At 36.8% G+C, this 15,879-nt stretch overlaps 1 protein-coding gene across 12 annotated transcripts in view; it reads right to left on the bottom strand.

Moving 5' to 3' along the window:
• The window catches only part of ERBIN (erbb2 interacting protein), a 118,399-nt gene that overhangs the window by 69,642 nt on the left and 32,878 nt on the right, over window positions 1-15,879 (bottom strand). For all 12 annotated transcript variants that reach the window (XM_065905676.1, XM_065905675.1, XM_065905674.1 and 9 more), the window contains 2 exons: window positions 7,791-7,838; window positions 1,260-1,457 (listed from right to left, as the gene is read on the bottom strand). In XM_065905676.1, coding sequence (XP_065761748.1) covers window positions 1,260-1,448 — 189 coding nt within the window. In that variant the 5' untranslated portion in view covers window positions 1,449-1,457; window positions 7,791-7,838. The remainder of the gene's footprint in view (window positions 1-1,259; window positions 1,458-7,790; window positions 7,839-15,879) is intronic.

Below are 15,879 nucleotides of genomic sequence, written 5' to 3'. Positions count from 1 at the left end.
TAAGTTTTTTAGTGAGAGAGATGTCCTATACATTGCATGAAACACACTTATACTAAAAAGTTACTCTTTATTTGAAAAGTTACTCTTTATTTGAAAATTGTAATTAATTGGATGTCTTGTATTTTTTGTCTTCTAAATCCGCCAGTCCAAGTAAGAGTTTATTTTTTGGAAATGCCCCATATATTAAATAGATTTTTATGAGCCACTAATGAGTCTACACCCACAGCTTAAAAAACACTATTATTTGGGTGGTAAAACTATTGCAACTTTCTCTGCAAAAATAAGAAACTGAGTAGGGGATGAAGTCAGGTTAGAATTTAAGGGGAAAAAAAGAAGTAACCACTAAAATATTTTAGTAAGCAAGTTGTTAATGGAAGAGGATGTTTCATGGCAACAAACCAACTTTCTCCTGCTAGTTGTTCCTACATTTCAGAAATATTAAGTCCTCCAAAGCGTTTCCAAACAAAACTGAAATGGGGAAAACAGAACAGTACCTTTGCAAAGCTGTTAAAAAAACAAAATTTTGATGTGATAACTGAAAGGACAATTTATCTTCAATTACTATAATGTAGATCAAAGTCTCATGAAAACTAGAAAAACAGTAATTTCAATTCTTTGTCTAGGTAAATCTGTTGGCTGCAGAAACTGTACAGTCTCATTATCTACCTTGGGCTCCCCTGGTAGCTCAGCTGGTAAAGGATCCGCCTGCAATGCAGGAAACCCCAGTTGGATTCCTGGGTCGAGAAGGTCCCCTGGAGAAAGGATAGGCTGCCCACTCCAGTGTTCCGGGGCTTCCCTGGCGGCTCAGCTGGTAAGGAATTCAATCTGCCTGCAATGCAGGAGACCTGGGTTCGATCCCTGGGTTGGGAAGATCCCCTGGAGAAGGGAACTGCTACCCAGTCCAGTACTCTGACCTTGAGAATTTCATGGATTGTATAGTCCATGAAGTCCCAAAGAGTTGGACATGGCTGAGTGACTTTCACTTCACTTCATTATCTACCTTAGTGGCTCTAACAAACCTGGAATTAAATATAAAAATTTAAATTATTTGCATTAATAAGCAACTAACTTGAAGAGATAAAGGTTAAAAATTCAATTTAAAAAATCTGAATTGTGTTACATACCCTAAAGATGAAATTAAACCAAAACAGGGGCAACAATATATACATATGTATTAGCATTATGGCAACATTGGGAATATCATACTTCTAGGCTTAAAAATAACCAAAGGCAATTCTCAAAAGACCAGATTAACATACCTTTGGAAGCTCTTCAATCTGATTAGCATCTAAGTAGAGCTCCTCCAGAGTTTTCTCAAAAGTAAAAATCTCTTTGGGAACCTGTTCCAAACTGCAATGAGAATAATCAAGAGTAGTGACAGTCTCCTCTTCTCCTCGTAGACAACGACATGGTACCAACCGCACAAATAAACTTCGTTTTGTAGTCATTTTTAGACACTGAAATATGCAAACAAAAATAAGTTTAGTAAAAGCATTATAACAATTTTTTAAAACAAACTATTCCTGTTCAATTCTCAGAGCTTATACATCACAGATAAACATCCCCTTCTGTAAACACACTCAACAGAATGCATTTACACTGCTTTCCTATCAAATTTTACATATGTGGTGTTGTTGTTCAGTCACTAAGTCCTATCTGACTCTGCGATCCCAAGGACTACAGGATGTCAGGCTCTCCTGTCCTTCACCATCTCCTGGAGTTTGCTCAGATTCCTTCATGTCCATTGAGTCAGTGATGCTATCCACACCTCTCATCCTCTGCCCTCTCCTCCTTTTGCTCAGCAACAGGGTCTTTCCCAATGAGCTGGCTCTTTGCATCAAGTGACCAAAGTATTGGAGCTTCAGCTTCAGCTTCAGCATCAGTCCTTCCAATGAATATTCAAGACTGATTTCCTTTAGGATTGACTGGTTTGAGCTCCTTGCAGTCCAGGAGACTCTCAAGAGTCTTCTCCAACATCATAGTTCAAAAGCATCAATTCTTCAGTGCTCAGTCTTCTTTATGGTCCAACTCTCACATGACTACTGGAAAAACCATAACTTTGACTACCCGCACCTTTGTTGGCAAAGTGATGTCTCTGCTTTTTAATATGCTATCTATGTTGCTCATAGCTTTCCTTCCAAAGAGCAAGCGTCTTTTTCATGGCTACAGTCACTATCCACAGTGAATTTGGAACTCAAGGGGAAAAAAGTCTGTCACTGCTTCCACGTCTCCCCCTTCTATCTGTCATGAAATGATGGGACCGGATACCATGATCTTAGCTTTTTTAATGTTGAGTTTTAAGCCAGCTTTTTCACTCTCCTCTTTCACATTTATCAAGAGGCTCTTCAGTTTCTCTTCACTCTGCCATTACGATCGTATCATCTGCATATCTGAGGTTGTTGATATTTCTCCTGGCAATCTAGCTTGATATTCTAGCTTAATTCTAGCTTGGTATTCATTCAGCCCAGCTTTTGCATGATGTACTCTGCACAGAAGTTAAATAAGCAGGGTAACAATATACAGAATTGTCACACTACTTTCCCAATTTTGAACCAGTCTGTTGTTCCTTGTCCGGCTCTAGCTATTGCTTCTTGATCAGCATACAGGTTTCTCAGGAGGCAGGTAAGGTAGTCTATTATTTTCATCTCTTTAAGAATTTTCCACAGGTTGTTGTGATTCACAGTCAGAGGCTTTAGCACAGTCAAAAAAGCAGAAATAGATGTTTTTCTGGAATTCCCTTGCTTCTTCTATGATCCAATGAATGTTGACAATTTAATCTCTGGTTCCTCTGCCTTTTCTAAATCCAGTTCTTGTACATCTGGAAGCTCTTAGTTCACATACTGCTGCTGAGGCCTAGCTTGAAGGACTTTGAGCATAATCTTCCTAGCATGTGAAATGAGCACAATTACACTGTAATTTGAATGTTATTTGGGATTGGAATGAAATTACGTTTTCCAGTCTGGAGCCCACTGATGAGTTTTCCAAATTTGCTGACATATTGAGTGCAGCACTTTAACATCATCATCTTTTAGGATTTTAAATAACTCAGCTGGAATTCCATCACTTCCATTATCTTTATTCGTAGTATTACTTCTTAAGGCCCACTTCCCTTCTTACTCAAATTTTATATATAGTGAATTTAAAAATAAACTCAAGCACTTTTGTACTTCACAAAATGATCCTAAAAGTAACAATTTGTTGTGGTTGTTTGTTCAGTCGCTCAGTTGTGTCCAAATCTGTTTGATCCCATGGACTACAGTACACCAGGCATCCCTGTCCATCACCACCTCCCAGAGCTTACTCAAACTCATGTCCATTGAGTCGGTGATGCCATCTAACCATCTATCCTCTGTCGTTTTCTCCTCCATCAATCTTTCCCAGCATCAGGGTCTTTTCTAACGAGTTGGCTCTTCACATCAGGTGGCCAAAGTACTGAAGCTTCAGTTTCACCATCAGTACCTCCAATGAATACTCAGGGTTGATTTCCTTTAGGATTGACTGGTTTGATCTCTGTGCTGTCCAAAGAACTCTCAAGAGTCTTCTCCAATACCACAGTTCAGAGTAACTATTTATATGCTCCTAAAAGAACCATTTTAGAATGACACCTCCCTTATGGCAGAAAGCCAAGAAGAGCTGAGGAGCCTCTTGATGAAAGTGAAAGAGGAGAGTAAAAAAACCTGGCTTAAAACTCAACATTCAAAAAACTAAGATCATGGCATCCAGTCCCATCATTTCACGGCAAATAGATGGGGAATCAATGGAAACAGTGAGAGATTTTATTTTCTTGGGCTAAAATCACTGAAGATGGTTACTGCAGGCATGAAATTAAAAGACGCTTGCTCCTTGAAAGAAAAGTTATGACAAACCTAGACAGCATATTAAAAAGCAGAGACATTACTAGGCTGACAAAGGTCCATCTAGTCAAAGCTATGGTTTTTCCAGTAGTCATGTATGGATGTGAGAGTTGGAGCATAAAGAAAGCTGAGCACCAAAGAATTCATGCTTTTAAACCATGGTGTTGGAGAAAACTCTTGAGAGTCCCTTGGACTGCAAGGAGATCCAACCAGTCAATCCTAAAGGGAATCAACCCTGAATATTCATTGGAAGGACTGATGCTGAAGATGAAACTCCAATACTTTGGCCACCTTTCGAAGAACTGACTCATTGGAAAAGACCCTGTTGCTTAGAAAGACTGAAGGCAGAAGGAGAATGGGATGACAGAGGATGAGATGGTTGGATGGCATCACTGTCTTGATGGACATGAGTTTAAGCAAGCTCTGGGAGATGGTGATGGATAGGGAAGCCCTGCTGTCCATGGGATCACAAAGAGTCGGACACGACTGAGTTACTGAACTGAACTGAAAAGAACTATGGTTTATAAGTCTGCTCATCAACAAGAAAAACCCTAACATAACAAAGATATTTATTTAATTTCTGGTTAAGAGCTGTTTCTTAATTAAGAACTTGACTATATGCAATTTTAAGTAGAAAAGTGGGAGTGCAAAGATATTTTCAGGTCTCCCTAACCAGCCGTTTAACTTTCCTGTAACTCTCCCACATCAAAATTCCAATCTATGCTAAGTATATTTTGTTTCAATTAATGTTGCTCTTTTAATTTTTCTAAAGTTTACAGATTTTATATTTGCTTAAGGTTACACACTAGAGAAGAAACTTGCTTCAATAAAGTGCAGACTTCATTATTTCAATCTAACTGGAGGAAAGATTCAATTTTGAATTAGTGAAAATTCTCAAGGCTAGTTTTATTAAGAATACATACACATTAAAAAAAAAAAAGAATAAAGAATAAAAAAAGAACACATACATACATACAGAGGTAATTCCAACTAGGAGGCTAACATTAATTTCCTTTAAAAAAAAAAAAGGCCCACCTCAATAGAATAAGAATGACTTCTAATTAATGCTATCAATTCTTTGCAAAATAATAATAAATTCTTGCCCTAGGCAGAAGGCTCCATTAGAGTATTAGATTACTTCTACTCAGAGCCAAGACTAGGTTGAAGCCGGTGAGGCAAATGCCTCAGACACAGTAAAACCCTTCAGAAATCAAATTAAATATATTAATGCAGCATTTTTGTAAAAAATCAAACTCTTGGAAAAATAATTCATTAGTCCATAGTTAATTAAAAAATAAAGACAGAATCAGTATGACTAATTTTTCTCTTTTGCCTCAGGCTCCAACATGAATCTTCAAGGCACTGCTTCTAACTCTACAAATTATATCACATTCTTAAAATGTTTGACAATAAGGGTAAGTATTTCCCTAGCAAGTAAAGAAAAAAAAAATCTGACTATTCTTACTTAATCACTATGTGCGCCAGGCATTGTGCTCAATGCTTCATATAAACTATATGCTTATTCTCATTTCATCTTCGTGTATTTTAAGGCATGTACTATTATCATCCCCACTTTCCATAAAGAAACTGATTCTGTACTCATACTGCACTATACTATTTCTCAATATATTAGGATATACTCATCTCAGAATTCAAACATCAATAGGTCTTTACTACATACTTCTCCTTTAGGGTTTACAGAGACAAACAACTGATGGAGTTCAGGACAAAATACGGTACTCAGGAATACTTAGTATTTTAAACTAAAGGAGTTTGAGAAAACAGCAGAAGCAGGAAGGTCACTCTGATCTCTGTGCCTTTCTCCCCTGAAACAGGTCATAAAAATGTTTTCTGTGAAAGGTGTTCTCTTTCTACTAGAAGGTATCTCTAAAGACAAAGGGAGAGAAATTCTAATGAACAGGGCCTGCTAAATCTCCTTGTTTACTACATTTACTCTTTGACCTATTGTATTTCTACGCAACAGTCCACTTCATCAAACATCACATTTTATGTTAAACACTGTTTCTTTGGGTCTTCATTTCCTTACAAAGGCTTCCTGTGTCCTTTAAAACTTACATTAAATAAATGTATACATTTTTCTCCTATTCATCTGTCTCTGTCAGTTAAATTTTCAGACCCAGCCAGGAACCCTAACAGGGGGAAGGGAAAATTTTTCCTCCCTTACACTAATGTCAAACATCAAATGATTCTATCTAAAATTTCTGAGTCATGGGGATGTAACGTACAGCTTGGTGAATACAGCTAATAATACTGTATTGCATATTCAAAAGTTGCTAAGAGAGTAGATGGAAAGTTCTCGTCACATACTCACACACACACACACAAATTGCTTCTATGTATGGTGATGGATGTTTGCTAGACATATTGTAAGCATCATTTTGCAACATATACAAATACTAAACATTATGTCATATACTTGAAACTAATATAATGTTATTTATAAACTATACCTCAATAAAAAACAAAAAATTACTTTGTCAATAAAGTTTACTGAATATGCTTAACCTATGTTTATACGAATGCATTTTATTAAGAATAAGCAGTTTTATTGATCTAATAAGAATTTAATCACTAAAGGGGAATTTAGCTTATACTTGTATGTTTAATGAGATAATGAAAAAAATATTCTAAAAATGAATATACACTTTCTTTTTCAACTGATAATGACTTAGGGGGACACTTAAGAAAAATGGGAAAAAACTATCTGCTTTGTCCAATATGGTAGACAGAGTGGCATTTTAACCTGAAAATTCAAGTTAAATCAAACGAAATTTTAAATCTAGTCTCTCAGTCACACTGACTATATTGTAAACGCTCAGTAGTCACAGGTGGCTAATGGATACCATACTGAGTAAGAAAAGATAGGGAACATTTCTATTACTGCAGAGACAGCACTAATATAATACTTCAAACTATTACTCTGGTTCATATTATAAGTACTGTATGCTTATATTTATATATGATAGTATTCAATAATTCGCAAAATATGGCCTTAAAAAAATCCACTTTCCAGAAATCATAATGGAGGTGAAAGCATAACTCCCGGCTGAGAATAATGGACATGACACACTATTACCAAATACAACGATTTAAGAGTGTGGGGATTTCCCTGGTGGTCCAGTGCTTAAGACTCCACACTCCTAATAAAGAGAGCATAGGTTCAATCCCTGGTCTGGAAATTAAGATCTCATGTGCTACACAGAGTGGTCAGAAAAAAACAAGAGTTTATTTATTTTAGTATATTATTTAAATCATATGTGCAGGGCACTTGAGGTAGAAGGCAATTTACAGAGCAGAATAATTGTTAATGGAAGTAAAATGACCTCTAAGACATTTCTGTAGTCCTAATCATGCTGCAGAACTTCTCAGAAAAGAATGTGAATTCAGAAAAAAAAACTTACTTAGCTCTAGGAAACTGCAAAGAGTTTATATCTCAAATGAAAACTTTCAGAATTATAAAACCACCAAAACAGAACTTCCTGTGGACAGAGGCAGTGAAAAGAGCAACTGAGGCCTCAGAATAAATTCAGTGGTCCTTGAACAAATACAAAAATGGATCCTAATTTAGCAGACTAAAACTGCTGACTGATAAGAAAGGAGGGGGACCTTAATTATTGAGGACAGAGGAGGAAAGCACCACATGAGAGAGAAATGAGTAACAAAATCCAAAGAGATCCTCCCTTACACAATACTGCAAGGAAGTAAACCACAGGGAGAAAGACTGACCTGATCTGAACAGGAAGTAATCCACATGGGGACTGTTCATTAAAATTTTAGTGTTGTGATTTAAGAGTCACGTTATAAATCAGGCTTAAAACGGCAGATACAAAAACAGTGGAGGAAGAGGCGCCAACCAAATAAAAGGCATAATAATAATGCAAACACTTTCTAACAAAAGAAATTAAAACTACTTACCACTGGGTTGAATTTATCTCCCTGATGTTTCTTAATTGAGACAACATTCTATGAAAACCAAAAAAAGAAACAAAATTAACAATAAAAATAATTTTTACGACTTTAAGGAACATCTCTTCCAATTTCTTATCTCAAAATCTAAATTAAAATCCTCTATAATTCAGTCACATAAACTGACACACACAAAATTGCTAATTTCTCAATAGTCACTGGATTTATTGTTCATAATGCATTTGTGGACTATTGAGAGCCCTCACCTATATTAAGTAACAGATACCACTCTATCTACCATTAAAATCCCATTTATTTGAGCTGAGAAATAGTAAAAGTTTTCCCAAGCAAATAAACTCTAAGCACCAATTATATTTAAATTTAGTAGTTTTGGATGGTTCTTTGTGGCAAACACTGTTAACTGCTTATCAGTCTTTCCCCTCTTTTCAGAAGTTTCTTTTATTCAAGGTGGTAATGGACCTAGCTAAATACCCACTTTCAGCTTTCCAAGAAGGGTGGACAGGTGACAGATGACACAGTTAAGCTCAATGACACATACTTAGAAGTCTACTTTGGGGATAGAATGGTAGTGGATTCTGGAAAAACATCTGCTTCCTTATCTAGGGACGGGTGTGAACATGATGAATATCAATCAACAAGCATGACGATTAAAAGCCTACCAATAAGGCTGATAAAACAGAAAGACAAACAAAGCAAGCTGGGGTTTCTTAATAGCACTGCTGAGTAACTGAGCCAATGCTAACCACAGAAATATGTGGATTTCTCGATGTATAAGAAAACGAAATCCTCTATTTGCTTAAACCACTGCTAGGTTTTCTGTACCTGAAACCAACACATTCCAAAATAGGACAGCCCCAAACCCAAAACAGCACCATTAATTAAAAGTACATATATCATGAATAATCTTTTTCTTAAAAACTCAGTGATATTAATAAATACGTGTTTCAGAATTCTAAAGGGTCACTTTAAATATATTAGACTATTTGTCTTTATAAAAAATTGTTTCGGACTGCTGAGTTAACTTTCTCCACAAATTCTACACATAGCACATACCACAAAAAATACCTTCTGTGTATATCAAGCAAAGACAGCCACTTATTTTGTCACTAAACATACTCCCACACACACAGTAGTCTGATAAAATGGAACTGATAATGAACTAAGATGGAATATGGCTACAGAAGGAGGTTAGAGAGAAGAAAAGCTTGTGTTTAGAGACTTTAGTTTGAAATAACCTGAAAGCTGTCCTAGTGAGAGCCTATGTAGACAGCTGCATGAGTATTCAGAGATGTGGAAAGAAATCCAAACTGAGACTATAAATTTGGAAGTTATCTGTTTAGAGATATTTAAAGTAATGAAACTAGGGACTTCCTTGGTGGTCCAATGGTTAAGAATCTGCCTTCCAATGCAGGAGACACGGATTCAATCCCTGGTCAGGGAACTAAGATCCCACATGCCACTGAGCAACTAAGCCCACATGCTCTGGAGCCCACGGATCCTGAGTGCCACAACTAAGACCTGACACAGCCAAAAAAATGAATAAATATTAAAATATAAATAAAGTGATGAAATTACATGAAAGAATCAAGGGCATCAATGTGAATAGAAGGGTACAGGTTCAAAAAGAAAGGAGTGAAGGAAGAAAACAAATTTGATGGTTGAGCTCTGAGACATTATAAGAACAGAGGTCATAAAGAAGAGGAGAGAGCCAGCAAAGGACACTGAAGAGCAGTCAGTGTCAAGAGAAACCACCCCTCATTCGCCCACAGGATGGTATTTTTAAAGCTAAATGGAAAAAATTATTTCAAGGAGGAAGTTATCAACTACGTTAACAAGAACTTTAATTGCCACTGCTTAATAAGATAAAGGTATGTCACTGATTATCTTACTGAGGAGTAATAGAGACAAAACACTGTAGGGGATTCAAGAAACAGGAAAAGGATAACATCATAGCAAATACAGACAACCCAGGTAGTTCAGTTATAAAGGACACTGGGAAAATAGGGGAGTGAGAATAGACAGTGAGTCAAGACTCACAATAGTGGATGTGTAGGGAATAATCTAGTAAGACAAAGACACATTTTTATAAACAGATTTGGAAAACCATTCACAGACCATCCAACAAAGTTTCCAGCCAGTTAAAAGGAAAAAGTTGCTCATGGACCCAAAAGAAATCTTGGTACAGTTTGGGGTTATTTTTCAAAACTACAGATTACTGTAGCTTCTCCCTTAGAGATTCTGATTTAGAAGATTAGCTATAACTCAAGATTCTTTATCATAAAGAAAATGCTGATGTGATTTTTTTTCCTAACAGTTTCAACAATAATCCACAGTCATCTATACTCAAACTACCATCTTTTCCCCTTCCCATTCTTTTTTGATAAACACTCATTTGGGAAATATTTGTAACTGAAAAGTGAAATCACTATAAAAGTTTTTTAAAATATAGTATGTGTATTTCCCTATGGATCTGAAGAGATCACAAGTTATACTTGGCTAGATTTAAGAGAAATCTTATGTTGGAATGATCTTTTTAAATAAGAGTTCAAGTTAAAATGCACAACAAAGGCTCCTCAGGCATGCCCATAGCTATTAGATGGTGTTTAGTTGTTCTGAAAGATTTTAGTTTAATCATAGCTATCATATTTGCTAAGCTGTATTTGATACAACCTGTGCTTAGTTCTGAGGAACTTTACGGACATTATTAACCCATTACCTGTAAGTATATGCTAGTAAACAATGAAAATAGTTATATGTATAAGAATAAGAATAAAAAGGTAAGAAACTTATGTAATGAAAAAAATAAATACTGTAAAGGAGCACTTGATCCTGAAGGACGGAAACAACTGTATGTATAAAATGCGCTATGCCTTACAACACATACAGGCAAGAGATAAGGAAAGAAGGCTGGTAAAATAGCTACATGTCACACTCTCAGGGTCAGCATTGCTGTCTGACCCCTGCTAGCCTAATTCTAATTCAGTAGAAAGTTTCTTCAATGCCAACAACGTTAACCAAACAAACTTTTATATCAAACCATGGCTAGCATATATATGTTAAAAAAATCTTAATGTGGAATAAAGCAGTTGACACACATATTGAAGTTATAAGGAATTACCAAATTTGCAGAAATTTCCACTTTTATGTTTTTACATAATTTATACAATAAAATAGACCTTTAGAGTATAGTTTGGCAAATGCATACATTCATATAACCAACAGCAGTCAAGATATAAAATCTGTCCTTCACCCAAGAAAATTCCCATGTGCCACTTTCCAGTCAATACCCTCACCAAGGCAACCTATCCTAGAAAGAGTTCTATGACATTTGTGTACAAGTATTATGAGAATGTAGGCTTCAGTTCTTGCAGGTAAATAAAGGGGAGTGAAATTGCTAGATCATAGTTCATAAAGAAAGCTAAGTGCCAAAGAATTGATGCTTTTGAACTGTGGTGTTGGAGAAGACTCTTGAGAATCCCTTGGACTGCAAGGAAATCAACCCTGAATATTCACTGGAAGGACTGACACTGAAGCTGAAGTTCCAATATTTTTGCCACCTGATGCGAAGAACTGACTCTGGAAAAGACCCTGATGCTGGGAAAGATTGAAGGCAGGAGGAGTAGGGGACAACAGAGGATGAGATGGTTGGATGGCATCACTGACTCAACGGCCATGAGTTTGAGCAAGCTCCAGGAGTTGGTGATGGACAGGGAAGCCTGACGTGCTACAGTCTGTGGGGTTGTAAAGAGTGGGACACAACTGAGTGACTGAACTGAACTGAGTCTATAAACATGTTTAATTTTATTCTTAAAAAATAAACAAATCATTTTACAAAGTAGTTTTATCACTTACCACTCCCAGAGTTCCAATAAATCCTCACCAACACTTGATACTCTCAGTCTTTCTTAATTTTAACCTATGTAGTAGGTGCAGACCAGTATCTCATTGTATTTTTGTTTTGCATTTCTCAAATTACAAAATGGCATAGCAGAGCCTTATCTGTATTTGGACCTCAGCTAGATGATAAAGATATTGGACTCAAGTCTCACATGACACTCTAGTGAGAAGAGTGATAAAATTTTGATATATATGGGAAGAATGCATATTATTGTGCAAGAGGATACACTATATAAGAAAATAATTCTCCATGAACATCTCACATTTCTGCATAGCCTGGGTTCTCTGAGCATGTCATTTACAGCCAATTTAAGATGTTTATATAAGGACACATTCCAGATAATAACACTTAGCGACACTGAGACAGTTCAGTGTCTTCTCTCCAGAGATGGTTGTTCATTGTTTAGTCGCTATATCATGTCCAGCCCTTTGTGATCCCATGGACTGCAGCACACCAGCACACCTTTCCTGTCCTTCACTATCTCCTGGAGTTTGCCCAAATTCATGTCCATTGAGTTGGTGATACTATCTGCCACTGGAGAAGATCTACTTAAATTCCAGAGTAAAGATAAGGTTTCTATCTCTCCCTCTCCTGAGGAGAGGACAGGTCACGAGTGGTCCTACATGCGGTCAGGTCTCCTAATCCAGGCTTCCCCTTCTTCAGTGCACACTGCTGCCTGTGCAGGCCCCGTCTGACCCTCGCTGTGAAGCCTTATGAAGGTTCAGGCTCAAGTAACCAACACAAGTACTATCCTGGTGGCCGCTTGCATTCCAGGGGGTAATAAACCCTTTCTTGGTCTCTGGTTTGTGTTTTCTGGCAAGTTAACACAGTAGCTTGTAAGTAGGGTAAAATCCCAGACCCCTGACCTGAGATTTAATCACTATGAATTAAGAAACATGGCCATAATGTCATTTCACCACCAAGATTAAGAGATCCAGAGTCTACTTCCCCAGTACTTGAAATTGGGCTGACTGGAGGAGGAAATGGCAACCCACTCCAGTTTTCCTGCCTGGGAAATCCCATGGACAGAGCAGCCTGGCAGGCTACAGCCCCATGGGGTCACAAGACAGTTAGAAATGACTTGGTGACTAAACAACAATGACTTGCTTATACCAACTCAATGTGGCAGAAGTTAAGCAAATAACAGTGCCTCTGCCCCAAGAAGATTTACTACCACTGCTTTTACCTTCTTTGAATGCAGCCCAGAGGACATGATGCCATAAAGAAGCCAGGGATAAAAGACCACATGCTGATTCACAAGAGTTATATAAATTGCTCTAAACTTAAGTTTACCAATTAAACTGATTTTTTTTAAAGAGAAAATTTTACAATTTGTTCATTTACTTATGGGACATTTTCCATTTCGCTCATTTCAGTGTTCTCTATATTTTCTGCCTTTTTATTTGTTTTGAATTTGTCTTTTTCTCTTAGGCTAAAACTTACTAAGTAATTGATTCTAATACCTTCTTCAAGATTTAAAGCTATAAATTCTGAAGTTCACTTCATCAATTTTGATATGCTGTCTTTCCATTTGTTTAAAATGTTCATTTTCCATTTGATTTATTCTTTTAACCATGAGTTATTCGGAATCACCTTAATTTTAAAACATTCAGATTGGGAATTCTCTGACAGTTCAGTGGTTAGGACTCCGAGCTTCCACTGCCAAGTGCCTGGGGTTCAATCCTTGGTCGGGAAACTAAGATCCTGCAAGCTTCAAGGTATGGCTAAAAACAACAAAAAACACCACCATTCAGGGATCTCCTAATTCCATCACTTAACGGCAAATAGATGAGGAAACAATGGAAACAATGAGAGAAAATCTTGGGGTGCTCCAAAATCACCACAGATGGTGACTGCAGCCATAAAATTAAGACTCTTGCTCCTAGGGAAAAAAGCTATGACCAACCTAGACAGAATATTAAAAAGCAGAGATATTGCTTTGCCAACAAACATCCATCAAGTCAAAGCTATGGTTTTTCCAGTAGTCATGTATGGATGTGAGAGCTGGACCATAAAGAAAAAAAAAGCTGAGCACCAAAGATTTGATGCTTTCGAACTGTGGTGTTGGAGAAGACTCTTGAGAGTCCCTTGGACAGCAAGGAGATCAAATCAGTCAATCCTAAAGGAAATCAGTTCTGAATATTCACTGGAAGGACTGATGCCGAAGCTGAAAACTCCAATACTTTGGCCACCTGATGCAAAGAACTGACTCCTTGGAAAAGACCCTGAAAGAAAGACTGAAGCCGTGAGGAGAAGGGGACGACACGAGGATGAGATGGTTGGATGGCATCACCGACTCGATCGACATGAGTTTGAGTAAGCTCCAGGAACTGGTGATGGACAGGGAGGCTTGGCGTGCTGCAGTCCATGGGGTCACAAAGAGTCAGACACAACTGAGCCACTGAACTGAACTGAATTCTCATTTGTTACTGATTTCTAACTTAATTTCACTGTAGTCAAAGAAAATATTATAATTTCAAGTCTTCCACAGTATGTTGAAGTTCTGACATCCTCAAATGAGATCTACCTTGGTGTTTCATGTATATTTAAATGTCACATTCTGCATCTCTTACGCTTAGTATTCAAAAAAAAGTCAGGTGAGACTGACTGACAGTGGTGTTCAAATCTTCCATACCCTTCCTAACTTATGGTATTCTTTTTCTAATAATTACTGAAAAGTACCGAAATCTCTAAGTATAAATGTCTATTTCTCCTTTTATTTCTATCAAATTTTATTTCACGTATTCTGAATATCTCGTAAATATACATTTAGGGTTCTTATATCTTCTTGATAAATGGATCGTTTTATCACTATAAAATGTCCTTTTACTCTACTAATAATCCTTGTTTTGAAGTTTATTTTGCTATAGCAACTATCTTTTGATAAGTGTTAGTACACCTTTTTCCACTATTGCTTTTAATCAAATTTGTCTTTAAATTGCCCATTTGTACAAAGTATATAGTTGGTTCTTGCTATTTTATCCAACCTGACAATTTCTATGTTTCGATGCTTGGATTAGACCATTGTATTTAATATAATTATTTGTATAATTTAAGTTTATTGCATTACTATTTATTTTTAACTTGTTCTTTGTTCCTGTTTTTCTGCCTCCAAATATAGCTATTTTCCTATATAATCTCATTGTGCGGACTTTTAAGTCATACACACACAACACATGTATTTTGGCTGCTCTAGGAATGTACAGCACATTTTCTTAATTCATCACAGTCCACCTTCAAATAGTATTATACTATTCTAATTACATATGTAATTTTATATATAACAAAGGCAAAAGAGTGTAATTTATTTGTTTTATACTCTCATATTTCATGCTATGGTCATAAATTTTACTTCTACATGTTATACATCCCAGGGCTTCCCAGGTGGTGCAGTGGTAAAGAATGTGCCTGCCAACACAGGAGACATAGTAGGAAATGGCAACCGACTCCAGTATTGCTGCCTGGAAAATTTCATGTCAGATAAGTATGGCAGGCTGCAGTCCATGGGATCATGAAGAGTTGGAAACACCTGAGTGTGCACGCGTGCGCACACACACACACACACACACACACACACTCACTGTCATTTATATAAATTTAAAGGCCAGAAAAGACTTCTGTATTTATTCACACATTCACCACTTATTAAGGTCTATTTCTTACAACAGATTTGCTATCAAGTCCATTTGAGCAGTTTTTTTTATATAAAAGATATTGCATTTTTTAGTTTTAGAATTTGCATTTGTTAATTTTTCAAAGTTTCCATAACTCTCCTGAAATATTCGATCCCTCACATGTTATCCTGCTTTAAAGTCACTGTCTCCTAACTCATTGACTCCTAACTCTGGGTCATCTAAGACGTTTGTTAACTGTTTCTCTTAATTATATAATCATATTTCCCTGTTTCTTTTTATGTTTCATAATTTTTCATAGTATTCTAGATCCTTTTTATAAAATGATGGTTGAGAAATGAGTGTAAAACTGTTAAGTTTTATTTATTTCTCAGAGAATCTATGCTTTTCTCTCAGGCAGGATGCATGCACGCATGCTCACTCACTCACTCAGTCATGTCAGACTCTTGGCAACCCCATGGACTGCAGCCTGCCACGCTCCTCTGCCCATGGAATTTTCCAGGCAAGAATGCTAGAGTTCATTGCCATTTCCTACTCTTGTGTCACC

Source organism: Muntiacus reevesi, chromosome 14 (assembly GCF_963930625.1).
Source record: "Muntiacus reevesi chromosome 14, mMunRee1.1, whole genome shotgun sequence".
In the NCBI taxonomy this organism is placed as follows: domain Eukaryota; kingdom Metazoa; phylum Chordata; class Mammalia; order Artiodactyla; family Cervidae; genus Muntiacus; species Muntiacus reevesi.
Note: the sequence above shows the minus strand (reverse complement) of the source record. Positions and strands in the feature narration are given on the sequence as shown.